At 38.2% G+C, this 27113-nt stretch overlaps 1 protein-coding gene, 1 long non-coding RNA gene and 1 other non-coding gene across 4 annotated transcripts in view; 1 reads left to right on the top strand and 2 right to left on the bottom strand.

Moving 5' to 3' along the window:
* Positions 1-19320, top strand: part of MCMDC2 (minichromosome maintenance domain containing 2) — a 45525-nt gene extending 26205 nt beyond the window's left edge. The window contains exon 14 of the mRNA XM_037803294.1: positions 19154-19320. Coding sequence (XP_037659222.1) covers positions 19154-19320 — 167 coding nt within the window. The remainder of the gene's footprint in view (positions 1-19153) is intronic.
* A 2211-nt stretch (positions 19321-21531) lies between these two features.
* On the bottom strand, positions 21532-24808 carry LOC119509077. 2 transcript variants are annotated; one of them, XR_005211621.1, is made up of 4 exons: positions 24656-24808; positions 22259-22387; positions 21936-21997; positions 21532-21715 (listed from the first exon to the last, which is right to left on the bottom strand). It is a non-coding gene; the product is annotated as an uncharacterized LOC119509077 (long non-coding RNA). The 2 variants fall into 2 exon arrangements; XR_005211620.1 differs by having other exon boundaries at positions 24525-24770.
* Positions 22081-22168, bottom strand: LOC119509725. Its single transcript, XR_005211782.1, has one exon. It is a non-coding gene; the product is annotated as a small nucleolar RNA SNORD87 (small nucleolar RNA).
* Positions 24809-27113: the final 2305 nt, after the last annotated feature.

Below are 27113 nucleotides of genomic sequence, written 5' to 3' on the forward strand. Positions count from 1 at the left end.
TTTGCAGTTATCCCATTCTGTACGTTGTCTTTTCACTCTCCTGATAATTTCCTTCGCCGCAGTAATGTTTTTAATTTTGATGAAATCAAATTTATCTGTTGTTTCTTTTGTTGCTCATTCTTTTGATCTCATATCTAAGAATCTATTGCCGAATCTTAGGACATGAAGAATTGTCCCTAGGTTATCTTCTAACAGTTTTATAGTTTTAGCTCTTATATTTAGGCCCTTCATCCATTTTGAGTTCATTTTTGTATATAGTGTGAGGTAGGAGTCTAAGTTCATTTTTCTGCATTTGTATATACAGTTCTCCCAAGACCATTTATTGAAGAGACTGTTCTTTTTCCACTGCCTGTACTTAGCACTCTTATCAAAAATCCATGGGCCATAGAGGTGTGGGTCTATTTCTGGACTTTTGGTTCTGTTCCACTCATCTATTTGTCTATTTGTGCCAGTACCACACTGTTTTCATTACTGTCTTTTGTACTACAATTTGAAATTGGGAAGTGTGAGTCCTCCAAAACTGTTCTTTTTCAAGATTGTTTTGGTTATTCAGGGCCTCTTGCAGTTCCATATAATTTGAAGATCAGTTTTTTCATTTCAGCAAAAAAAGGCTGCTGGAATATTAGTAGGGATTATATTGAATTTGTATATTGCTTTGGGTAATATTGACATATAAACAGTGTTAACTCTTGTAGTCCATGAACATGGAATGTCTTGTCATTTATCTAATTTCTCTCAGCAGTGTTTTGTAGTTTTCAGTATACAAGTCTTTTGGATCCTTAGTTAAATTTATTCCTAAGTGCTTTATTCTTTTAGATACAATTGTAAATGGAAATGTTTTTTTAATTTCTTCTTTGGATTGTTCATTGCTAGTTGTTCTAGTTCACTAATGCTGCTGGAATGCAAAACACCAGAAATGGATTGGCTTTTATAAAGGGGGTTTATTTGGTTACACAGTGACAGTCTGAAGGCCATAAAGTGTCCAAGGTAAGTCATCAACCATCAGGTACCTTCACTGGGGGATGGCCAGTGGTGTCTGGAAAACCGCTGTTAGCTCTGAAGGCACATGGCTGGCGTCTGCTCCAAGTTCTGGTTTCAAAATGGCTTTCTCCCAGGACTTTCCTCTTTAGGCTGCAGTTCCTCAAAAATGTCATTCTCAGTTGCTCGTGGTGTATTTGTCCTCTCTTAGCTTCTCTGGGGCAAGAGTCTGCTTTCAACAGCCATCTTCAAACTGTCTCTCATCTACAGCTACTCTCAGCTTCTGGGCATTCTTCAAAGTGTCCCTCTTGGCTGTAGCAAGCTTGTTCCTTCTGTCTGAGCTTATATGGTGCTCCAGTAAACTAATCAATGCCCATACTGAATGGGCGGGGTCACACCTGCACAGAAACTACCCAATCAGAGTCATCACCCACAGTTGGGCAGGTTGCATCTCCATGGAAACACTCAAAGAATTACAATCTAATCAACACTGATACGTCTGCCCACACAAGATTACATCAAAGATAATGGCGTTTTGGGGGACATGATACTTTCAAACTGGCACACTAGTTTATAGGAACACAATTTTTTTTTTTTTTTTGAGTATTCGTTTTGTATCCTGACACTTTGCTGAATTCGTTGATTTTTTATTTTTATTTTTTTAATTTAATTTTTTTAAATTTTGAAATAAATTCAGTTATAGGAACAGTTGCAAAAACAATACTAACCCCATACACAGAATTCCATCATACCCTGACCCCTCTCCCCCGATAGCCCAATCCACCAACTTTAACATGCTGTCACATCGCTATTTCTTTCCCTCCCTCCCTATCTATCATCCATCATCTATTGCTCTGTCTTCTGAACATATGAGAGCTAGCTGTACACACCCTGGAACAAACACTGTAATTCACATATACACTTCCCATGAATAAGAACATTCTTTTATGCAATCCCATTAAGTGCAGCTAAGAAGTACAAGAGATTCAACAATGATACAAAGCTTACATTCTTTATTTCCTTTTCCTTATGTCTCGACTATGTCCTTTTGAGCCTCCTGTCCTCCATCCTCCAATCCCATCCAGGCTCATCCTTGGCATTCAATTGTCATCTATTTAGACTGTCTTTTTTTTTTCAATTGTAGAAACATATATACAGCCTAAATCTTCCCATTCCACCCCCTCCCTAGCCTTCCATTAGTGGGATTAATCACATTTAGAATGTTGTAATGCTCTTTCCCACCATCCATTACTAGAAATTTCCCTTCACCTCAAACAGCAACCCTACACTCATTTCTTAACTCCCCATTGCCCCTTCCCCCATTTCTCTTAACCCAAACTCTACTTTTCATCTCTATGGTTATATTCTCTGATAATTTCTTTGTGTTTACTGTGGGGCTTAAAATTAACCTCTTAAATCCATAGCAATCTTGTTTTTCTTTGATACGACCTTTATTTCAATAGAACACATAAACTATGTTCCTATACTCCTTCATTCCCCCACCTTTATATAGTTGTCTAAAATTACATATTTTACGTTGAGTTCAAAACCACTGATTTGTCATTAGAGTTTGTGTATTTTATATCATGTAGGAAGTAAATAGTGGAGTTACAGTTCAAAAATTATTGACTTCTATTTGTATTCCATTGTGGTTGGAGAATGTGCTTTGAGTATATTCAATTTTTTTTTTAAAATTGATTGAGGCTTGTTTTATGTCCCAGCTTATGGTCCCTTCTGGAGAAAGATCTGTGATCACTGGAGAAAAATGAGTGTCCTGGTGATTTGGGATGTAAGATACTATATATGTCTGTTAAAATTCTCTATATCTCTTTCTCCTTTCTTTGTTTCTCTGTTGGTAGGGCTCCCTTTAGAATCTGAAGTAGGGCAGGTCTTTTATTGGCAAAGTCTCTCAGCATTTGTTTGTCTCCGAAAAATTTAAGCTCTCCCTCAAATTTGAAGGAGAGTTTTGCTGGATAAAGTATTCTTGGTTGGAAATTTTTCTCTCTCAGAATTTTAAATATGTCATGCCACTGCCTTCTCATCTCCATGGTGGCCGCTGAGTAGTCACAACTTAGTCTTATGTTGTTTCCTTTGTATGTGGTGAATTGCTTTTCTCTTGCTGCTTTCAGAACTTGCTCCTTCTCTTCAGTATTTGAGAGTCTGATCAGAATATGTCTCGGAGTGGGTTTATTTGGATTTATTCTATTTGGAGTTCGCTGGGCATTTATGCTTTTTGTATTTATATTGTGTAGAAGGTTGGGAAAGTTTTCCCCAACAATTTCTTTGAATACTCTTTCTAGACCTTTACCCTTCTCTTCCCCTTCTGGGACACCAATGAGTCTTAAGTTTGGATGTTTTATCTATCGTATCCCTGAGACCCATTTCGATTTTTTGATTTTTTTTCTCCATTCTTTCTTTTGTTCTTTCATTCTCTGTTCTGTGGACTTCTAGGACACTGAGACGTTGTTCAACTTCCTCTAATCTTGTATTGTGAATATCCAGAGTCTTTTTAATTTAGCCAACAGTTTCTTTAATTTTCATAAGATCTTCTATTTTTTTTATTTACTCTTGCAATGTCTTCTTTATGCTCTTCTAGAGTCTTCTTTATGTTGCTTATATCCTGGGCCATGGTCTTCTTGATGTCCTTTAAATCCTTTGCCATGTTTTCATTCCTCGATTGTAGTTCTTTGATTAATTCTGCCAAGTACTGAGTCTCTTCTGATATCTTAATTTGTGTGTTTGGAGTTGGATTCTCCATATCATCTGGTTTTATCATATGCATTAAGATTTTCTGTTGTTTTTGGCCTCTTGGCATTTGCTTTGCTTGTTAGGGTTCTTTCAAGTTGTGAAAAAAAAAGATACCAATCTAGTTTTTCAGAAACACAGTTTGGTGATATACATTTTCTCTAACTAACCACCAGCAGATGGCGTCTGTGAGTCACCTATACCCCTCAAGTCAGTTCTCAACCTTGTTCCCATGGTGTGTGGGGAAATGATTCTTGTGGGGATCAGTTGGAGAACTCAGTTTGGGTGTGTTGCTGGAGCCATCCACCCTGAATGTGGGGCGTGTGTATGGGTGGCCAGGGAGGAAGGGCAGCTTTAATATTCGAATCCCCCAGGTTCCTGGAGATTCAAGGCTGCCGCATGAGTCTAAGCCTTCATTTCAGTTCAGCCCCAGACCCTCTCTACTGACCCACAAACCACTGGACTTGGCGTAGTGTCCCTGGGTTCTCCAAGCAGGTCCCTGCTCCCAGCCGCAATCCTCCAGGAGCTGTGCCAAGGGAACACTGTGCTACGTCACAAGTGTGCGCCGTCCCTCAAGGGAAGCTGCAGGCCGCCGGGCTGTGCAGCGGCGCTCTCAGCCCGATGCAAAGATGGCTGAATGGGGCATCTCAACTCCCCCCTCCTTGCACATTTCCTCCTTCCCAGCTCCGGGACAACTGGCGGGGCTCTGGGCTGTGGGCATGGTCCTGGGCAGGAGTTTATCCAGCCCTCCGGGGAGCCAGCTGCGAGCTGCAGGGTTTCTTGCAGCTTCTGGCTCTCCTCTCCATTCCCCTAGCCCCGAGGGTATCTGCAGCGGGCTATCTTCCAGGCCAGACACCGAAAGGCCGGCCCAGCCCCCTCTTGCTGTGTTTTACTGCGTGGTTCCCACTCCCACAACTGCAGCTGCTCCTGGGTTTTTCCCCTTTTTTTTTTTTTTAGAGAGCCAGTCGGTCTCCACACGCCAAGCCCTGGCTTCCCCACAATGCTGCGCGGCTGCGGGTCTTCCAGCCAGCTTACTCACTCATTTCAGAATGCAGACTCCCGGTTTCACCAAGTATGATGGCCCCTGTGATACTAGCAGACCTTGTTCAGCTGGAGCATCACTGTAACTGGTATTCTGGGTCCCTTTCTGGTTTTTATCTAGTGTTTTTCACGGAGGGGTTTTTTTGCCCTGTCTCATCTAGCTGCCATCTTAGTTTTTCCACTCACTTATCTGAATTCATTTATTAGCTCTAATAGTTTTCTTGTGTTTTCCTTTGCGTTTTCAGTATATAAGATCATGACATCCGCAAATGGAGATCGTTTTACTTCTTCCTTTCCAATATGGATACCTTACATTTCTTTTTCTTTTTTCTTTTTGTTTAATTGCTCTGGCAAGAACTGCTAATACAGTATTGAATAGCAGTAATAAAAGTAGGTATCCATGTGTTGTTCCTGATCTTATGGGGAAATCTTTCAATCTTTCATCATTGAGGATTTTAGCTGTGAGTTTTTCATAAATGGTCTTTATCATTTAGAGAACGTTCCCTTGTATTCCAACTTCTCTAAGTGTTTTTTTTTTTTTCATGGTATACAATCAACTGTTCACACTATGATCATATAGTTATGCGTTCATCACCACAATCTATTTCTGAACATTTTCCTTACATCAGAAAGAATCAGAATAAGAATAAAAAATAAAAGTGAAAAGAGAATACCCAAACCATCCCCCCATCCCACCCTATTTGTCATTTAGTTTTTACTCCCATTTTTCTACTGATTTTTTTTCAATTTTTTAACTTTGTTTATCAAAAAATTAAAAACAAACAGGCAAACAACAACCAAAAAAACCCCACAACATTTCAAACAAAGCAATGGATTAAGGAAAACAAATAACCTAAAATAACTACTTTGCTTCCAATATGTTCCTACCATACCCCAAGAAAATTAATAAACCATGTCCAAACAGAGGAGTAAGAAAAACAAATAATCTAAAATAACTACATTGCTTCCAACATGTTCCTACCATACCCCAAGAAAATTAACAACCCCTAAGAAAACAAAGGAATAAGAGAAAAAAAAACCTAAAATAACTCTATTGCTTCCAACATGATCTTACTATATCCAAGAAAGTTTACAAACCATAATCATTCCTGAGCATTCCCATAACATTGAGATTACCCTCCATAGTTTATCTGTTCTTATTAGATTATCATTCCCCCTCCACTAATTGGTATCTCTAGGTCCCCTACATTCTACAGTATAAAACATTGTACATTTTTCACAGAATTCACATTAGTGGTAACATACAATATCTCTCTTTTTGTGCCTGGCTTATTTTGCTCAGCATTATGTCTTTTTTTTTTTTTTTTTTTTAAATCTTCATTTTATTGAGATATATTCATATACCACGCAGTCATACAAAACAAATCGTACTTTCGATTGTTCACAGTACCATTACATAGTTGTACATTCATCACCCAAATCAATCCCTGACACCTTCATTAGCACACACACAAGAATAATAATTAGAGTGAAAAGGAGCAATTGAAGTAAAAAAGAACACTGGGTACCTTTGTCTGTTTGTTTCCTTCCCCTATTTTTCTACTCATCCATCCATAAACTAGACAAAGTGGAGTGTGGTCCTTATGGCTTTCCCAATCCCCTTGTCACCCCTCATAAGCTACATTTTTATACAACTGTCTTCGAGATTCATGGGTTCTGGGTTGTAGTTTGATAGTTTCAGGTATCCACCACCAGCTACCCCAATTCTTTAGAACCTAAAAAGGGTTGTCTAAAGTGTGCATAAGAGTGCCCACCAGAGTGACCTCTCGGCTCCTTTTGGATTCTCTCTGCCACTGAAGCTTATTTCATTTCCTTTCACATCCCCCTTTTGGTCAAGAAGATGTTCTCCGTCCCACGATGCCAGGTCTACATTCCTCCCCGGGAGTCATATTCCACGTTGCCAGGGAGATTCACTCCCCTGGGTGTCTGATCCCACGTAGGGGGGAGGGCAGTGATTTCACCTTTCAAGTTGGCTTAGCTAGAGAGACAGGGCCACATCTGAGCAACAAAGAGGCATTCGGGAGGAGGCTCTTAGGCACAACCATAGGGAAGCCTAGCCTCTCCTTTGCAGCAACCATCTTCCCAAGGGTAAAACCTGTGGTAGAGGGCTCAACCCATCAAACCACCAGTCCCCTATGTCTGTGGTCATGTTAGCAACCATGGAAGTGGGGTAGGCGAATACCCCTGCATTCTCCACAGGCTCCTCAAGGGGGCATTGCATCTTTTTTTTTTTCTTTTTTTTTTTTTTTTTTTTTTTTTTTTTTTTTTTAACTTTCCCTTCTTTTTTAAATCAACTGTATGAAAAAAAAGTTAAAAAGAAAACAAACATACAATAAAAGAACATTTCAAAGAGACCATAACAAGGGAGTAAGAAAAAGACAACTAACCTAAGATAACTGCTTAACTTCCAACATGTTCCTACTTTACCCCAAGAAAGTTACCTAATATAGCAACATTTCTGTGAACTTGCTCCTACTATATCCATCAGAAATTAACAGACCATAGTCATTCCTGGGCATCCCCAGAATGTTAAATAGCTTATCTGTTCTTGGATTATTGTTCCCCCTTCCTTAATTGCTCTCTATTGCTAGTTCCCCTACATTCTACATTATAAGCCATTTGTTTTACATTTTTCAAAGTTCACATTAGTGGTAGCATATAATATTTCTCTTTTTGTGCCTGGCTTATTTCGCTTAGCATTATGTCTTCAAGGTTCATCCATGTTGTCATATGTTTCACCAGATCGTTCCTTCTTACTGCCACGTAGTATTCCATCGTGTGTATATACCACATTTTATTTATCCACTCATCTGTTGAAGGACATTTGGGTTGTTTCCATCTCTTGGCAATTGTGAATAATGCTGCTATGAACATTGGCGTGCGGATATCTGTTCGTGTCACTGCTTTCCGATCTTCCGGGTATATACCGAGAAGTGCAATCGCTGTATTGAATGGTAACTCTATATCTAGTTTTCTAAGGAACTGCCAGACTGACTTCCAGAGTGGCTGAACCATTATACAGTCCCACCAACAATGAATAAGAGTTCCAATTTCTCCACATCCCCTCCAGCATTTGTAGTTTCCTGTTTGTTTAATGGCAGCCATTCTAATCGGTGTTAGATGGTATCTCATTGTGGTCTTAATTTGCATCTCTCTAATAGCTAGTGAAGCTGAACATTTTTTCATGTGTTTCTTGGCCATTTGTATTTCCTCTTCAGAGAACTGTCTTTTCATATCTTTTGCCCATTTTATAATTGGGCCGACTGTACTATTGTCATTGAGTTGTAGGATTTCTTTATATATGCAAGATATCAGTCTTTTGTCAGATACATGGTTTCCAAAAATTTTTTCCCATTGAGTTGGCTGCCTCTTTACCTTTTTGAGAAATTCCTTTGAGGTGCAGAAACTTCTAAGCTTGAGGAGTTCCCATTTATCTATTTTCTCTTTTGTTGCTTGTGCTTTGGGTGTAAAGTCTAGGAAGTGGCCGCCTAATACAAGGTCTTGAAGATGTTTTCCTACATTATCTTCTAGGAGTTTTATGGTACTTTCTTTTATATTGAGATCTTTGGTCCATTTTGAGTTAATTTTTGTGTAGGGGGTGAGGTAGGGGTCCTCTTTCATTCTTTTGGATATGGATATCCAACTCTCCCAGCCCCATTTGTTGAAAAGACCATTATGACTCAGTTCAGTGACTTTGGGGGCCTTATCAAAGATCAGTCGGCCATAGATCTGAGGGTCTATCTCCGAATTCTCAATTCGATTCCATTGATCTATATGTCTATCTTTGTGCCACTACCATGCTGTTTTGGCAACTGTGGCTTTATAATAAGCTTCAAAGTCAGGGAGTGTAAGTCCTCCCACTTGGTTTTTCTTTTTTAGAGTGTCTTTAGCAATTCGAGGCATCTTCCCTTTCCAAATAAATTTGATAACTAGCTTTTCCAAGTCTGCAAAGTAGGTTGTTGGAATTTTGATTGGGATTGCATTGAATCTGTAGATGAGTTTGGGTAGAATTGACATCTTAATGACATTTAGTCTTCCTATCCATGAACATGGAATATTTTTCCATCTTTTAAGGTCCCCTTCTATTTCTTTTAGTAGAGTTATGTAGTTTTCTTTGTATAGGTCTTTTACTTCTTTGGTTAAGTTTATTCCTAGGTACTTGATTTTTTTAGTTGCTATTGAAAATGGTATCTTTTTCTTGAGTGTCTCTTCAGTTTGTTCATTTCTAGCATATAGAAACATTACTGACTTATGTGCATTAACCTTGTATCCCTCTACTTTGCTAAATTTGTTTATTAGCTCTAGTAGCTGTATCGTCGATTTCTCAGGGTTTTCTAGATATAAGATCATATCATCTGCAAACAATGACAGTTTTACTTCTTCTTTTCCAATTTGGATGCCTTTTATTTCTTTGTCTTGCTGGATTGCCCTGGCTAGCACTTCCAGCACAATGTTGAATAACAGTGGTGATAGCGGGCATCGTTGTCTTGTTCCTGATCTTAGAGGGAAGGCTTTCAGTCTCTCACCATTGAGTACTATGCTGGCTGTGGGTTTTTCATATATGCTCTTTATGATGTTGAGGAAGTTTCCTTCAATTCCTACCTTTTGAAGTGTTTTTATCAAAAAGGGATGTTGGATTTTGTCAAATGCTTTTTCAGCATCTATTGAGATGATCAATTGATTTTTCCCTTTTGACTTGTTAATGTGTTGTAATACATTGATTGATTTTCTTATGTTGAACCATCCTTGCATGCCCAGAATGAACCCCACTTGGTCATGGTGTATGATTTTTTTAATGTGTCTTTGGATTCGATTTGCAAGTATTTTGTTGAGGATTTTTGCATCTATATTCATTAGGGAGATTGGCTGGTAGTTTTCCTTTTTTGTAACATCTTTGCCTGGTTTTTGTATTAGATTGATGTTAGCTTCATAAAATGAGTTAGGTAGTGTTCCCTTTTCTTCAGTGTTTTGAAAGAGTTTGAGTAAGATTGGTGTCAGTTCTTTCTGGAAAGTTTGGTAGAATTCCCCTGTGAAGCCATCTGGTCCTGGGCATTTATTTGTGGGAAGATTTTTGATGACTGCTTGGATCTCTTTGCTTGTGATAGGTTGGTTGAGGTCTTCTATTTCTTCTCTGGTCAGTCTAGGTTGTTCATATGTTTCCAGGAAATTGTCCATTTCCTCTACATTATCCAGTTTCTTGCCATACAGTTGTTCATAGTATCCTCTTATAATTTTTTTAATTTCTTCAGGATCTGCAGTTATGTCACCTTTTTCATTCATTATTTTGTTTATATGGGTCTTCTCTCTTTTTGATTTTGTCAGTCTAGCTAGGGGCTTGTCAATCTTGTTGATCTTCTCAAAGAACCAACTTTTGGTGATATTTATCCTCTCTATTGTTTTTTTGTTCTCTATGTCTTTTATTTCTGCTTTAATCCTTGTTATTTCTTTTCTTGTATTTGGTTTAGGATTGGTTTGCTGTTCATTTTCTAACTTCTTCAGTTGATCCATTAGTTCTTTGATTTTGGCTCTTTCTTCCTTTTTAATATATGCGTTTAGTGCTATAAATTTCCCCCTCAGCACTGCTTTTGCTGCATCCCATAGGTTTTGGTATGTTGTGTTCTCATTTTCATTCATCTCTATATATTTAGCAATTTCTCTTGCTATTTCTTCTTTAACCCACTGATTGTTTAGGAGTGTGTTGTTTAACCTCCAGGTATTTGTGAATTTTCTAAGTCTCTGATGGTTATTGACTTCTAATTGTATTCCATTGGTGGTCAGAGAATGTGCTTTGAATAATTTCAATCTTTTTAAATTTATTGAGGCTTGTTTTATGTCCCAGCATATGATCTATTCTGGAGAAAGTTCCATGAGCACTAGAAAAGTATGTGTATCCTGGTGATTTGGGATGTAATGTCCTGTATATGTCTGTTAAATCTAATTCATTTATCAGATTGTTTAGGTTTTCAATTTCCTTATTGGTCTTCTGTCTGGTTGATCTATCTATAGGAGAGAGTGATGTGTTGAAGTCTCCCACAATTATTGTGGAAACATCAATTGCTTCCTTTAGTTTTGCCAGTGTTTCTCTCATGTATTTTGTGGCACCTTGGTTGGGTGCATAGATATTTACGATTGTTATTTCTTCTTGCTGAATTGCCCCTTTTATTAGTACGTAGTGGCCTTCTTTGTCTCTCAAAACATCCCTGCATTTGAAGTCTATTTTATCTGAGATTAATATTGCTACACCTGCTTTCTTTTGGCTGTAGCTTGCATGAAATATTTTTTTCCATCCTTTCACTTTCAGTTTCTTTGTGTCCCTGTGTCTAAGATGAGTCTCTTGTATGCAACATATTGATGGTTCCTTTTTTTTTGATCCATTCTGCGAATCTATATCTTTTAATTGGGGAGTTTAATCCATTTACATTCAACGTTATAACCGTGAAGGCATTTCTTGAATCAGCCATCTTATCCTTTGGTTTATGTTTGTCATATTTTTCCCCTCTGTCTATTAATATCCTTTATTGTACCCATACCGAATCTCTTTAGTACTGAACCTTTCTCCAAGTCTCTCTGTCCTTTCTTTGTTTCTCTGTCTGTAGGGCTCCCTTTAGTATCTCCAGTAGGGCAGGTCTCTTGTTAGCAAATTCTCTCAGCATTTGTTTGTCTGTGAAAAATTTAAGCTCTCCCTCAAATTTGAAGGAGAGCTTTGCTGGATAAAGTATTCTTGGCTGGAAATTTTCTCACTCAGAATTTTAAATATATCGTGCCACTGCCTTCTTGCCTCCATGGTGGCTGCTGAGTAGTCACTACTTAGTCTTATGCTGTTTCCTTTGTATGTGGTGAATTGCTTTTCTCTTGCTGCTTTCAGAACTTGCTTCTTCTCTTCTGTGTTTGATAGTGTAATCAGTATATGTCTCGGAGTGGGTTTATTTGGATTTATTCTGTTTGGAGTTCGCTGAGCATTTATGATTTGTGTATTTATGTTGTTTAGAAGATTTGGGAAGTTTTCCCCAACAATTTCTTTGAATACTCTTCCTAGACCTTTAGCCTTTTCTTCCCCTTCTGGGACTGTAAGTGTTTTTATAAAGAAAGGGTGGGCTGAATTTTGTTGAATGCCTTTTCTGCATTGATTGAGAAAATTATGGGCTTTTTTTCCCCCTTCATTGTATTTATATAGTGTATTAAATCAATTGAGTTTTGTATATTAAACTACCCTTGCATTTCTGGGATGAATCTCACCTGGCCATTGTGTATAACCTTTTGGATTTGGTTTGCTAGTATTTTGTTAAGGATTTTTACATGTCTGTAATTTTCTTTGCTTGTGATGTCTTTAGGCTTTAGTATCAGAGTAATGTTGGGCTCTATAGAATGAATTAGGAAGTGTTCCCTCCCCTTGAATTTTTTGGAAGAATTTGAGAAGGGTTGTTATTAATTGTTCCTTAAATGTTTGGTGAATTTACCAGTGAAGCCATCTGGTCCTGGACTTTTCTTTGGTGGAAGGTTTTCTATTATTGATTGAATCTTTGAACCTGTTACAGGTTTGTTGATGTTTTCTATTTTTTCTTGAGTCAATTTGGGTAACTGATGTATTCCTAGGAATTTTTCTGTTTTTTCCAAGTTATTTAGTTGGTTCACAATTGTTCATAATTTTCTCTTATAATAATTTTTATTTCTGTAAGATCAGTAGTGATAACATTTTCCTTTCTGATTTTAGTTATTTGTATATTTTTTTCTTTTTTTCTTTGTCAGTCTATCTAAAGGTTTGTCAATTTTATTGATTTATTCCAAGAACCATTTTTTTTGTTTTGTTTATCCTTTCAGTTATTTCTTTTCTCTATTTCATTTCTCTCCAGTATAATCTTAATTACTTCCTTTCTTCTGCTAATTTTGGGTTTACTTTTCTTTTGTTTTTCTAGTTCCTCAAGATTTAAAGTCAAGTTATTAATTTGAGATCTTTTTTCTTTTTTTAATATAGGCATTCATAGCTACAAATTTCCCTCTGAGTGCTGTCTTCACTGCATCCCAATTGTGTCTTTGTTTTTATTTGTCTCTAAGTATTTTCTAATTTCCCTTGTAATTTATTCTTTATCTTAATGGTTGTTTAAGATTCTGCTATTTAATTTCCACATCTTTGTAAAATTTCCCAGTTTTTCTTCTGTTAATGATTTATAGCTTCATTCTATTGTGGTCACAGAGGTTACTTTTTTTATTTCAATATTGTAAAATTTATTGAGACTTCTCTTGTGCCCTCACATATCATCTATCCTAGAGAGAGATCTATGTGTACTTGAAAAGGAGGGTGTATTCTTCTGTTGTTGGGTGAAGTGTTCTGTATCTATCAGTTACATCTGTTTGGTTTATAGGGTTGTTCAGGTCCTCTGTTTCCTTGTTGATCTTCTGTTTAGATTTTCTTACCAGTATTGAAAGTGATGCATTGAAATCTCCAACTATTACTGTAAAAATTTTCTATTTCTCCCTTCAATTGTGTCAGTATTTGCTTATTGTATTTTGATGCTTTGCTATTAGGTGCAATTATGTTTATAATTATTAAATCTTCTTGTTGAATGGGCCATTGTATCATTATATAATGTCCTTCTTTGTCTCTTGTAACAGTTTTTTCTTAAAGTCTATTTTATTTGATAATAATATAGCCAACCCCTTCTTTTGATTATTATTTTCATGAAATAAATTTCCATCCATTCACTTTCAACCTATTTGTATCTATGGATCTAAGATGGGTCTCTTGTAAAGACATGTAATTGGGTCATGTTTCTTTATCCATTCTGCAAATCTCAGCCTTTTGATTGGAGAATTTAATCCATTACATTTAGAGACATTACTGATAAGGCAAGATTTACTTCTGCCATTTTGCTAATTGTTTTTTGTAAGTAATGTCTTTTTTTGTTTCTCCTTCCCTCCATTATTGCCTTCTTTTTTAGATGCTCTTTTATAGTGAGTCATTTTGAATCACTTATCCTTTCCCTTTGTGTGGACTTTTAGGTATTTTATTTATGGTTACCATAAGGTTTACATTTGGGATACAAATTCTATTACAATTTAGTTTGTGTTGATTCCAACTTAACTTCAATAGCCTACATATACACAGTACCTGTATCCTTTCATCTCTCCCTTTTGTTATTCTTGTCACAAATTACATCTTTATGTGTGTGCCCAAGTGTACTTTTCTTATGCATTTGAATTTTAAGCCTTATTAGAAGAAAAAGCTAGCATTGCAAATGGTATATTACTGGCTTTTATATTTACCTATGTTGTTACTTCACTAGAGATCTTTATTTATTTATCCAGTGTTCTGGTTTGAATGTATTATGTCCCCCAGAAAAAGCCATATTCTTTGATGCAATCTTGTGGGGCAGACGTATTAGTGGGGATTAAGTTGGAATGTTTGGATTAGGTTGTTTGCATGGGAATGTGCCCCACACAACTGTAGGTCATAACTCTGATGAGATATTTCCATGGAGGCATGGCCCCACCCATTCAGGGTGGGCCTTCATCAGTGGAGCCATATAAATGAGCTGACAAACAGAAGGAACTCAGTGCAGCTGTGAGTGACATTTTGAAGATGAGCTACAGCCAAGAGGGACACTTTGAAGAAAGCACAGGAGCTGCAGATGAGAGACAGTTTGAAGATGGCCATTGAAAGCAGACTCTTGCTCCAGAAAAGCTAAGAGAGGACGAATACCCCAAGTGCAACTAAGAGTGGCATTTTTGAGGAACTGCAGCCTAGAGAGAAATGCCTGGGAGAAAGCCATTTTGAAATCAGAACTTTGGAGCAGATGCCAGCCACGTGCCTTCCCAGCTAACAGAGGTTTTCCGGACACCACTGGCCATCCTCCAGTGAAGGTACCTGATTGCTGATGTGTTACCTTGAACACTTTATGGTCTTCAGACTGTGACTGTGAAACCAAATAAACCCCCTTTAATAAAAGCCAATCTGTCTCTGGTGTTTTGCATTCTGGCAGCATTAGCAAACTAGAACATCCAGCATCAAGATACCATTTAGTGTCCTTTCCTGTCAACATGGAGGATTCCCTTTAGCATTGCCTGTAAGGCAGATCTACTGGTAATAAACTTCCTCAGTTTTTGTTTGTACAGACAGAAAGATCTTAATTTCTCCCTCATTTTTGAAGGACAACTTTGCTGGGTGTATTATTCTCAAGTAACAGTTTCTTTCTTTCAGCACTTTAAATGTGTCCTCCCACTGCTTGCTGTCCTCCATAGTTTCTATGGAGAAATTGGGTGTTAATCTTATTAATGATTCCTTATATGTGACACACAGATTCTTTCATGGTATTTTTAAGATTCTGTCTTTGTCCTTGGCTTTGGACAGTTTGTTCATAATTTATCCCAGTGTAAATTTATTTGGGTTCATCTTTCTTGGTGTTCATTGAACACCTTGGATTTATATGTACATATATCTTTTATCAGGTTTGGGAAGTTTTCTGCCATTATTTCTTCAAATATAATTTCATGCCCTTTATCTTTTCTTTTCTTTCTGGGACCCCTAGATGCATATATATGTACAACTGATGGTGTCCCACAGGTTCCTCAGGCTCTGTTCTTTTTTTTTTCTTTCTGCTCCTCAGCCTGCACAATTTCAGTTGTTTGCTCTTCAATTGTTTGCTCTTTTTTCTTTATGCTCCTCAAACTGCACAATTTCAATTGTTTGCTCTTCAATTGTTTGCTCTTTTTTCTTTATGCTCCTCAAACTGCACAATTTCAATTGTTTGCTCTTCAATTGTTTGCTCTTCAATTGCTGATCCTTTCTTCTGCCTCCTCCAATCTGCTTTGAACCCTCTATTGAATTTTTCACCTCAGTTATTGTACTTTTGAGTTCCAAATTTTCCATTTGGTTCTTCTTTATAATTTTTATCTTATTATTGATATTCTCATTTTGTTCATATATTTTTCCCTGATTTCTTTTAGTTCTTTGTCCATGTTTTCCCTTAGTTTATTGATCCTATTTATGAGAGTTCTAAAATCTTTGATTTGTAATTTCCAGGAACTGTGCTTCCTCCAGAATATTTTATATCATATTCTTCTTTGCCTGTTACTGGGCCTTACTTTCCTATTTCCTTGTATGTTCTATAAATTTTTTTTGTTGAGAACTTGACATTCTGAGGATTATTTTGTGGTCACCCTAGATAGATAGTTCTCCTATTATTCAGTCCAGCAGACTAAAAACAAGAAGAAAATAAAAGGAAAGAAAAAGAGAAAAAAGAAAGAAAGAAAAAATACTAACACCCATGTTTTAGTTTCCTGGCTGCTCAAGTAAATACCATGCAATGGATTGGCTTTAACAATGAGAGTTTATTAGCTCACTGTTTAGAGGCTAGGAAAAAGTCCAAACCAAGGTATCATGAAGGTGATGCTTTCTTCCCTTAGACTGGCATTCTGGGGCTGGCTACCAGTGATCCCTGGTCTTGGCCTCTTCTGTCACATGGCAATTCACATGGTGGCCTTTCCTGGCCTCGCCCTACTCTTCCAGTTCTGTTAACCTTCAGCTTCTTGCTTTCTGTGGCTTTCTCTCTTCAGTCTGAATTTCATTCTACTTATAAAGGACTCCTGTAATAGAATTGAGACCCATCCTGATTGAATTGGGCCACACCTTAACTGAAGTAACCTCATAAAAGGTCCTACTTACAATGGGTTCACACCCACAGGAATGGATTAAGTTTAAGAATATATTTTTCTGGGGTACATAGCTCCAAACCACAATAAAAACAAGGTAAAAATTAATGAAATGCACCACCTCTCCAAGTTTCTTGTTATGTGCCAGTGGGAAGCTAGAAGCTGCTGTTTTTGAGGTCCAAACCTAGGCCAGCATCCCTGCTCATCCCTCAGGGATCCAACAGATGCAAAAATACAAGAGAGAAAAAAAATCAATCAAAAAACAAAGAAAATGAAAAAGAGATGCACTGGCTTTTTATGTCCCAATAGATGGTGGTATAACACCAGAAATCTCTGCTTCTGAGAGAAACTGAGACTAGCATCTGTGCTGGGCCCTCAGAGATCTGCCATACTAAAAAACTCAAGAAAGAGAAAGAAGAAGCCAATGAATGAAAAATGCATTGGGTCTTTTAAAACTGGTAGCTGCTGGTGTGAGGCCCAAAGCAACTGGTGCTGAAACCAAGGCCATAGTCTATGTTGTGCCTTCTGGGGTCTGCCAGACACAGGAGGGGCTGGGAAATAGCCAGAGAGAGTGCACTAGCTCTTTATATCCAGGTGGATGCTGGTATGAGGCTGGAATTGCCGCTGCCCAGAAGGCCAAAACTGAGGCCAGCTCTGTGCTAGTTCCTCAGGGATCTCCCAGACTGACCTTGACACTCAACCCCAACTTTTAGAGGAGGTGATTTCCTCTGCCAGCCCTGGGCTTACCCAGCTGCTTCTGGAATATAGGCCAAGTTGCCACGGCCACAGCTCTTTCCATAGCAGTTGCCACAGGGCTTAGCTATGGGGGCTGGTAGCTGGTACGTGCTTTCACTTACAAAGGCTGAACTCTCAGCAGCCTCTTGCTTCCTCTAGCACTACTGTAATTCTAAATGCCCATTCTGGTTCCAAGGCTACCACCTAATTAATTCTAGTCTCTTTTTCTAGCTCTTTCATTTTTCTAGTGGAGAGAGTGATATGTTAAATGTCTTAATCCACCATTTTGTGCCTGCTCTCATTTGGGATTTTTCTTTTTTTAAAGACAGAAGATAGTAAAGCATAGTAAAGCATATTATGTGTAACAGAGAAGAACCAAATAATGATACTAGAGGGAGAGGAGATGATCAAAGGATTAAAGTGCTTAAATGGGTGGGAGGGGATGGGATCCAGAGCATATGTGAAGGTACTGACCTCTGGTAGAAGGGTCACTTCTCCATTTTATAGAAGGGAAGACTGCAAAAAGAATCAGGTAGGTTTGTAGATTTGGTTATGTGATGGCGATGGGGCTCCCTCATATACTGTACTCAAGGTCATCAGCTGAAAATGAAAGGTTTTAGAAGAATGGAATATAATAGTTATTGTTGGGGGCAGAAGAGCAAGTTTACTAAAGATATTCACAGTTTGCCAGGCAGTGCAGAATGCCCATTTGAGGTCATTGATTGTGATTCACTAAAAGTGAAACGAAGAAACGTCAATTTTGTGATTTTCTGCCTAGCAGCAGTATTGGCACAAACGAATGGTTGGGTTCACGCAGGGATGAGGTTTTGATAGGTGAGTGTGGCAGAGTAATGTGGTGGGGGCAGTGGAGTGGGGGTTTTGCAAGGGAGGGACTCTGAAATTGGTTAAACAGGGTAGTGAATTGGAGGAAGCAGACTGGAGGTCTCTGAGGTAGATCTGGAACATTTGTGCAAGAGAGCTAAAAGGATAGGAGGTAGTGGAGGGTAGTGACACATTTGAGCTCATCGTGTTTGATGATGTTAGATGATTGTTTCCTTTTGACTGTGGGAATATTAGGCTGAAGTTAAAGGTCAGGACACTGGAAGTTGGGAGTTAATGGGTCATTCACATGGAAACCACTGACTGGCAGGTGTTAAGAGAACAGAGGAAGATAGGGAGCCAGGCGTTGAGGGTGTTTGTTGAAGTCACTGTGGAAGGGGAAAGATTGGTAAGCGAGGGGCCATGAGCATCAAAGGGGGGAAATAATGGTCTGGAGGCAGCAAAGGGGTATTTGAGAAAATGCAACTTTGTTTGGAGAGCCACAAGGAAAGGCAGTGATCTCAGGGGACAGCAGTTTCAGGTAAGGTAAAGGGAGCAGGCACAGAAGAGTCTGAGGCTGTGTTTACTGATGACAGGCCGCTCTTGGAATGTAGGCACTGCATGGCTAGCAGTTGTATTCCTAGACTGCCACGTTTGGGTACTCATTCAGTGAATCGATGAATGAAATATAGACTATAAGAGCTTAACTCCTACTGTAAGTAGTAACAGTAAATGATTTTTAAATGATTGACAAGTGTACTGTCTTTATCCTCAATTATCCACTTAGCCTTTATCAGATAAAAAGATGTTTCCCTACCTTCCAATGCCTTCTCTCCACCTTGTCATGTCACTATTCTGCTCCAAAACTGTGATGATTATTTCAAGAGATGGCAAATTTTTAGTTTCCAAATTTTAAAATGTAAAGATCAGCATATTTCTTTCATTGGTCCTTGTAACAATGTGCATTTACTGAACCCCTATAGATTGCCTAAGTTTCAAATTAAAAAGTCAGATTTAAAAATGATTATTGAAATACTCTGTAGAGTGGGAAAGGAGTTCATTTTAAACTTTCGTTTGAAAGTATTTTAGTTGAAAACATTTCATATTTAGCATTTTAAGTAGTATTTCTCATGATCCAGTTTTACATTGTACTTCCTTCTTCATTTAGGTGCTACTGTATTTTGTGTTGCTCCAAATGCAGTATTTCCATTTGAGCTCTATGATGAAGAATATTTAGAGCAAAGGGATGTCTATCTGACTCAATGCCAACAACAGCTCCATCAGTTTATTGCCACATACGGACCTGGGACAACTATTTTATCTAGTGATGAATAGTTTGAGAAGTGTTTTTCTTCATTCATAGTAAAGGAAAAAAGTGTGAGTATATGAGAATGATACATAGTGATGCTTCAGGTAGTACTGTTTACAGAAGTATATTCAAATGCCATTAAAATAGAATGATACCCTCAAAATTAATTGCTAATGGGATAAACTAAACAAAACCTCTAAAACCAACAGAATTTTAAAACTGAAGAGACCAGTGTGGACAATTTAAAGTGACGAAGTTGCCAACAAGAGTCCTATTAAAAAAAAAAAAAATTAAATCCATGGAACAGTGCTGCAGTGACCCTAAACTTAAAACCATGGACTTCAGTTCCTATGATGTAGTTCACTCTATTTGTCACAAGATGGCAACACTTTATTTACAAATTATTTTAAGCCATTTTTTCTTTATTTTTGAGTTTGCCAACAGATGAATAAAGAACTATAATTCATTTAAGCTGAAACCTCAAATTTAAGTACTCTTTAGGCTTTATTAGTGACATGTCCATTATATAAATATGCACTAAGTTTTAATCCCTAAATATGGAGTAGGAAAAGCCTTTAAAATGTTCCATATACAAGCCAGATTAAATTAAAATCACATCAAATCGGGGGCCATTAATTTTAAAATTGGCTCTTTAACTCTTCACAAGAAAGGAACCAAAGGACAAAGAAACCAGTTTGCAAACTTAAGTCTTTGCACTAATCCACTTTTAAAAAAAAATTCAGTTATTCAATTTTATTGAGATATATTCACATATTTGCATACAATCATCCATGGTGTACAATCAACTGTTCACAGTACCATCTTACAGTTGTGCATTCATCACCCCGATCTATTTTTGAACATTTTCCTTACACCAGAATCAGAATCAGAATAAAAAATAAAAATAAAGAACACCCAAATCACACACAACCCCATCCCACCCACCCTATTTTTCAACTCATCCATCCATACACTGGATAAAGGGAGTGCAATCCACAGGGTTTTCACAATCATACTGTCAACCCTTGTAATCTACATTGTTATACAATTGTCAAGAGTTTGGTAGATTCAGGTATTTATTTCTAGATATTCCAACATATTAAAACCTAAAAAGTGTTATCTATTTAGTGCATAAGAATGTCCACCAGAGTGACCTCTCAATTCCATATGAAATCTCTCAGCCACTGAAGCTTTATTTCATTTCATATCCCCCTTTTGGTCAAGATGTTCTCAATCCAACGATGCTGGGTCCAGAACTAATCCACTTTTGACATCATTTACTATTTTCCTAGACATTCACTCAACAATTGTTTACTGAATACCTCCAAGTGCTAGGACTACACAGCCAAGTTTCAGAAGGCAAAGCTAACTTTTTAAAAACAAAGTAATTAGGTGTGACAGGTCTTTGTTGTTAACAAGATCTTATTTTGTGGCTTCTCATTTACTAAACATCCTTCAAACTTTTCTTGGGTTCTCCATGGGTGGTGGCAAAATGCATTCCTAGTAGTGTCCATACAGTAGCCTGGACTTTACAATTGGAAAGTGTTAAGTTTTGTTGATGTAAACCAGAGGATTGCTTAAAATTATCATTTGGAGAAAAAAAAAAGATTTTCAAGTGTTGCTTCTGATGGGAATTGATTAGAAACGTTGTACATGTATATACTGACTTACAAATTACAACTGTGATTAAAAGGAATTTACAAACTGAGGTGAAGGTGGGGTGAGTGAACATTTAACAGTTAAGCCTTCATCCAGGTAGGAATTTTCAGTTTTATAACTCTGAAATGTCTGGCCCATATAGTCACTATTTTCCTTAATATACTAATTGCTAGCATTGTACTAGGATTAGGACTACTTTTTTGTTCACAAGGAGGAAAGCAAACTAGAGAACGAAGTACAAATTTTAGAATCTATAGGTTACAGGAGAAACCTTTACCCATAATGGACAAGTCCATGGCTTTTTAGCACTAAGGAGTTTAAGAGATTTCAACTACCTGCTTTTCAGGTGCAGTAGCAGGTCATGTTCTGAGGGGAGGCCTGATAAGGACCATCAGAAATCCCCAAAGGCAAGAAACCCTATGAGAATTGGAGGTACTAGAAATGTTTCTCCAGCTGACTGCCATGCCACAGCTCAGTGAGTATCACCACCCACCAATGAGCTACTTATTGACAAGACCCTTATATTATAAATGGGTTTGACTACTGACCATGAGAACGGAGTGGTTTAAAGACTTGAGACACATTTTAAAGAAAAGTTTATTACTCAGTAATTATAATATAATAAACATGTATTTTTCTACCTAATTTATAATTGAGATAAGGTTATCAATGTCAAATAAAATATTTTTTCCACTTGCTGCTTCTGTTCATCTGTCTTCTTGACCAATTCATTTCTCCTTCCCAAAATGTTGCATGCCATACCTAAAAAAAAAAAAATCAGAAAGCAAAATGTAAATCTTCCTGTACTTAAGAAATTCTCGTATAACCTTGATATTCATGACAAATGCCCCTCAAAAAATTAGCAGTGAGCAAAGGAAATCATACTCCCAACAAAAGCAAGAAGTGGCCCCAGCCCTCAAGTTTATCAGATACTTCTGAACTATTGATAGATGTGATTCCTGGACAAATCATTATTACTTACTTGGGGTTAAGAAGAATTTCTGAATACCATGGCTAAGGACCTGAACACTCATCTGCAGTTACCTATATGTTGAAGAGAAAAAACAGTTCACCCATTTTAATAAACCATTGCATTATTTATCAGTATTTCACATATAATATAAATTACTGGCATCTCAGTTAAGATTTATTTCTTCAAAGAAACCCTCAGCTGGGTAAACGGCAAAAAGTAATTTAGGTCATCATTGTGCCAGTTATGAACCCTATCTATGTCAAAAGCATTAAATAGTTCAGGTATTGTTTTTCAGGTACATTATCACAAAAACAAAGAAGTACACAACTTACATGTAACTTTAGGTACCTCTTGCAGTTGTATTCCTAGGGGTTTTTCAGCCATCCTTTATGGCAAATTTTTGGAAAACATTTATCATGATGATCTTTATACTCCTTTAAAACTCATAGGCTTTGTTGCACCTGGAAATTAAATATATTTCACAATGAATTCTCATTTGTATTTGTATCTGTTTGGCATCTTATAGAAATGGTCTAATAAGAATTTCTTTCACTTATCAGGAACTGTACTCAGTCATATTTGCAACCTGCATGAATCCCAACCTACTTTAATTAAAGTGAAAGAGTAATTCCCTGTTGTTCAACACATCTCTAGTGGAATAAAGGACTAGCCCTGCTACTTAACTCTACATGTGGGTAGTCAAACCTGAGAAGTTCCAATTTTAAAACAGCTGTAATGAGTATATATATGTTAGTCCCTTTGATCATTTCTGGCTCACTGTATAAAATGTCTCCAAAAGGATTATTATTAAAAAAAAAAAAAAAAAAAAAAAAAAAGGCAGTTTCTATATTCTGGGGCTTTAGAACTAGACAGGGTGGTCAACCTTTTAATGTATTAGTAAGTTTGTATGAAAGTAATAGCAAGTTAAATCCTTGACACTGCCTAGAATTACAAACACATTATCTTGAAGATCTTGGTGACTGATTACACAATCTGCAAGGTTACACGCTTGTTAATTTTGGATACTGTGCTATACTAGTAAATGTAAATACACAAGAGAAAAAGGCATTATAAGAAAGCATTTTTCTAATTATACAGTTGTCCTACATTTTATTGATTAGGCCTTAATAATTCCATAAATGATCTTTCCAAGCTGGTAATGGGAGCTGTGAGCTAAGGCAATAGTAGAAACATTTATGTTCTTCTCAGTGGCATTATTGATTTCAACACATGATGTTCCTAATGAGTACCCAGCCATTGCTTTTCTGTCTCAGAACTTGACAAGGATGAGATATGAGCTAGGTTAAAGGTCAGATAAATTAGGAAGTGTGCAGACCAGCATTACAGTGGCAAATCTAGTATGGTTGCAGTTCAGGGCTACATTATGTTGGTATCATTATTGGACAAAGTCCTATAGGATTAAGTCCCAAGCTGTGTGAAAGCACTTAGGTACTACTGCAAAGGGTTAAGACCAGAGCCATGGGTCATGCCCACAATACCCCAGGAAGATAAATCAGGGAACCAGGCAGCTGTTGGGAATGATTTATGAAGACATCAGAAGTTGGACCTTAGCAAAACAATCTATCATTTTCAAGTCTTGAATATTTCACATAATATTATGGAATACAAATTACTGGTTATGAGTAATTCCATGTTGGAAAATTTCAGTTTAATATATGGTTGCAGGAGTTGCAGACAACTGCATATAAAGCTCAAAACAAGAAAACAAATGTTTAAGACTGATGGATACAAAATTCCAGATGGTAGGTACCTCTCAGTGGCAGTTCTCTTGTATTTATTTGTTGCTTCAGAACTCAAATCCATTACCAATATTTTCATCATTTGAAAATTTTTAAAACCCCAATACTTAGCAATGAAAATGGGATTTAATCCACTTAGATCTCGAAAATAAGGATATGATCGTAATGCCCAATATAAAATAGTTGAAATCTTCACATTCGCGCTTTTGACAGGTAACTCATATGAAACAATATATTTCAAACTTAGGGGGCGGGAAATCACAATTATACTAAATCTTATCAATGATGTATGTCTTAAAATGTGTTTTTGACTAGGTATTATGTTCTTCCGGTATCCTGACAACACCAGAAATGCACCTTTATGTAAATATAAGCAATACAGTATATACTAGACATTAAGGCCTAAGGGCCTTCTATACCGTGCACACCGTTCTGCAATTTCAATGCCTCCCCTTTAAAGCACATTTACAATAAAGCTCCAAGAACAAGTACCGAAAAGCCGAAGTAGCCCAGGTATCCTTTCTCCGGTGTCGAGACCAGGACTCACTGTACCTCGTTACTGCGCTCTAGTAATAAGACAATCATACCCCTTTGTAACAAGCTAAGGAAAAACAAGCCGCCCACTTAAGGGAGCCCAAACACCTCAGAGTCACATGGCGGGGCACGCAGCCGCCCGGGGCTCACGTGAAATCACTAAAGGCCTTTTATTAGTTTCAGAGCTGAGTACGGTCGACACCGATGTTAACACTTAAGGTCGGCGAAAACTTGCAGTCGGAAAATCGAAAAACATGACTGCGCAGAGGCCATCCCGTGCCCAAGGCGAAGGAAAGCTCATTACCACGTCAGGATGTCCCGGCCAAGGCTCGGAAGCCCGCTGGAGGGCAGGGCGGGGCACCCACTGGGCGCAGGCTCCCCTCACAGAGGATTATCGGCAGAAGTGTCAGAAGGTAAGGACGCAGGGAGCCTCACCTCGAAGAGCCCAGCCACGGGGCCCGCGGGCTCCGCTGTGGCCCGGCCTCATGGCTCACAGGCCCATGCACAGATCCGCACCTCGGCCACCGGGAGCAAAAGGAAACGCAGTTGCCCTGGTCGGCTCATATGCGGTCCCTCTTGGACCCGCCCCTTCCGGGCACTGGCCCCGCCCGTTCCGAGCCTTGCGCGCGCGGGGGCGACGTGCGAAGGGGCGGTGGGTGGGAGGGAGTATAGGTGCGGACTCTCCAGATGTTTCCTGGGCTGCCACTCGCACTCGGGCTCCCTGTGAAAACTGTGTTTGCCACACTATCAGTTTATGTTGGGGGTTTTTGGAACTTCCGGAGATGCTTTTAAGGCTTGAGCGGTTTCTGTTGACAGTGCAAACAGTTAGCTACCACTTTGTAATGGATAGAAACGAGCAGTAGATGCTCTGAAACAGAAGGGTCTCCCGTTCCTTGTACATTATGTTTGCTTGGTCTTCTATGCCCCTCGCACTTTGTGTTAACAAATAGGTGGTTTTGGACAACCCAAATTTAGAATAAAGGTTCTGGAATCGCCCTCTCCATACATACAGGAATCAGTTACGAGAAAAAAGCGAAGATGTTATATTTTCCCTGTAATAACAGCTACCGTTATTTTATAGATCACAAGAATACAAGTTTTTTAAAAAAGCATTCATAAAGCACTTACCTACCTTGCGTATGAACATGTTATTAATTTTCTTGCTTTGCTGTTTATTGCTCTTTTTTCATTCCATCATTAATTACTGAGTCCTGGCTGCAAAGCACCGGGCTTGGTGCTGGAAGAGACAGGTTTATGGGCTTGTTACCAGAAAGAATACACATGAGTTCTTGTAATTAAACGACTGAATCGGTTAAAAAAATAAAGGCTATTTCTCTTTTAAAAATTGGAAATCTAAGAAACTGATACAAAATCCAGTACAATTATAAGTTTGCTTCAATTAAAGAATCGTGGTATGAAATCTAAACCCAACAAAACAAATTGATGTGATTATACTCATTTTTCAAACGTTTTTGCTGAGTGTTTTACAGGGGTTTAAAAATCTTTGTTGTGGGTCTGTAGTGGAAGCTGTTTCTTCTGTCAGTTAGTGGCTTGGGTCTCAGCCTACCGTCCCAGATGCCATCTTTGGTCAGGTCTGACTTCCACAACCTATTTTTGCAAACTACAACCACCTCCACCAGGCTTTTGCCTCCAATTTACTGTGTGGGCAGCTGTGGAACCACCATTACACAAAGGTATAGCGGAGGGTGAGTTTGGACAATGAATCTGTAGATGCTAGGGTAACGATTTAGGCAGGTCCTCCCTGCCACTGAGCTGAGGGCCATGTGCAAAGGAACTGGAGTCAAACCAGCGTCCTTCCTCTGCCACCCTTCTCTGCAGGACAGCTCCCAGGTCTCTTACAACTTCTTGTTACCTCTTTCTGCAGCTCCTAGTGTGGCATTCATCAGCTTCTGCTGCCAAGATACTTGAGCTGGGAGGATAGCCTAGGCAAGACGGCACTGCCTTAATGGCTTCATGTGTTCTTTCTTTAGGTTGCATACTGTTAAATTTCATGACTAAAATTTAGGTGTTCCTAAAAATGCACAGCTGCCTATTTTCAGAGGATTATTCTAGGCCAGTTACTTTAATTGATAATGACCTTCATTTAAATAATGTCTGTTTTCAACTGCAAGTACCAAAATACACAATTAAAGTGGCTTTCCATAATGAGGAGTATATTTTCCACATGACAACTAGAGGTAGGTGGTTCTAGGGTTGGGTATGTCAGCAGCGCCACATTGTCAGGGTTTGCCATCCACTTCTCTGAGGCTCTCTGCTTTCTCCTCATGGTTGCAAGAAGGCTCCCATAGCTTCAGGTGTCCTGTCTTCATGTAACAACATCCAAAGGCAGGAAGGAAGGGATGTGAGTAAGACACTGTCAAGGTAGTGTCGTCTCTTATTTCCCTTAGGCTCTTCCTCTTTCACAAGTTTGTGTGATAAGTAATAAACTTGGCTTTGCTTTACCAACAGGTTATTTTGGTAGTCTTTTCAGGGAGTCAGTAGTCAACAGAAGTTAAAAAAAAAAAAAAAAAAAGATCAAAAGATACATGTCCCTAAAAACATAGGTACAGATTAGAAAGGTGGACATTTACATTTTGGTGTGTGTGTGTGTTTCAACAATCTAAATGTCCAAAGGCTGGTTAAACGAATTACAGTACATCTGTACAATGAAAGGAAATCCTACTCTTGCCTGGTAAATTTGTTTGCCCCTCCTCCGGACTATTTCAGCCCAAATCTCTTTCCTCAAACCTCTTCTTCCCACTACCTCTTATTTTTAACTAACTTCCTATATCTACTGGAGTACATTAAGAGACAGAAAACATGCAGTAATTTAAACAGGGAAAGTTTAATATAAAAATTTTTTAACTATAATAAAGGATTACTTGCTGAGGGA

This window comes from Choloepus didactylus, chromosome 14, assembly GCF_015220235.1.
Source record: "Choloepus didactylus isolate mChoDid1 chromosome 14, mChoDid1.pri, whole genome shotgun sequence".
NCBI lineage: Eukaryota > Metazoa > Chordata > Mammalia > Pilosa > Megalonychidae > Choloepus > Choloepus didactylus.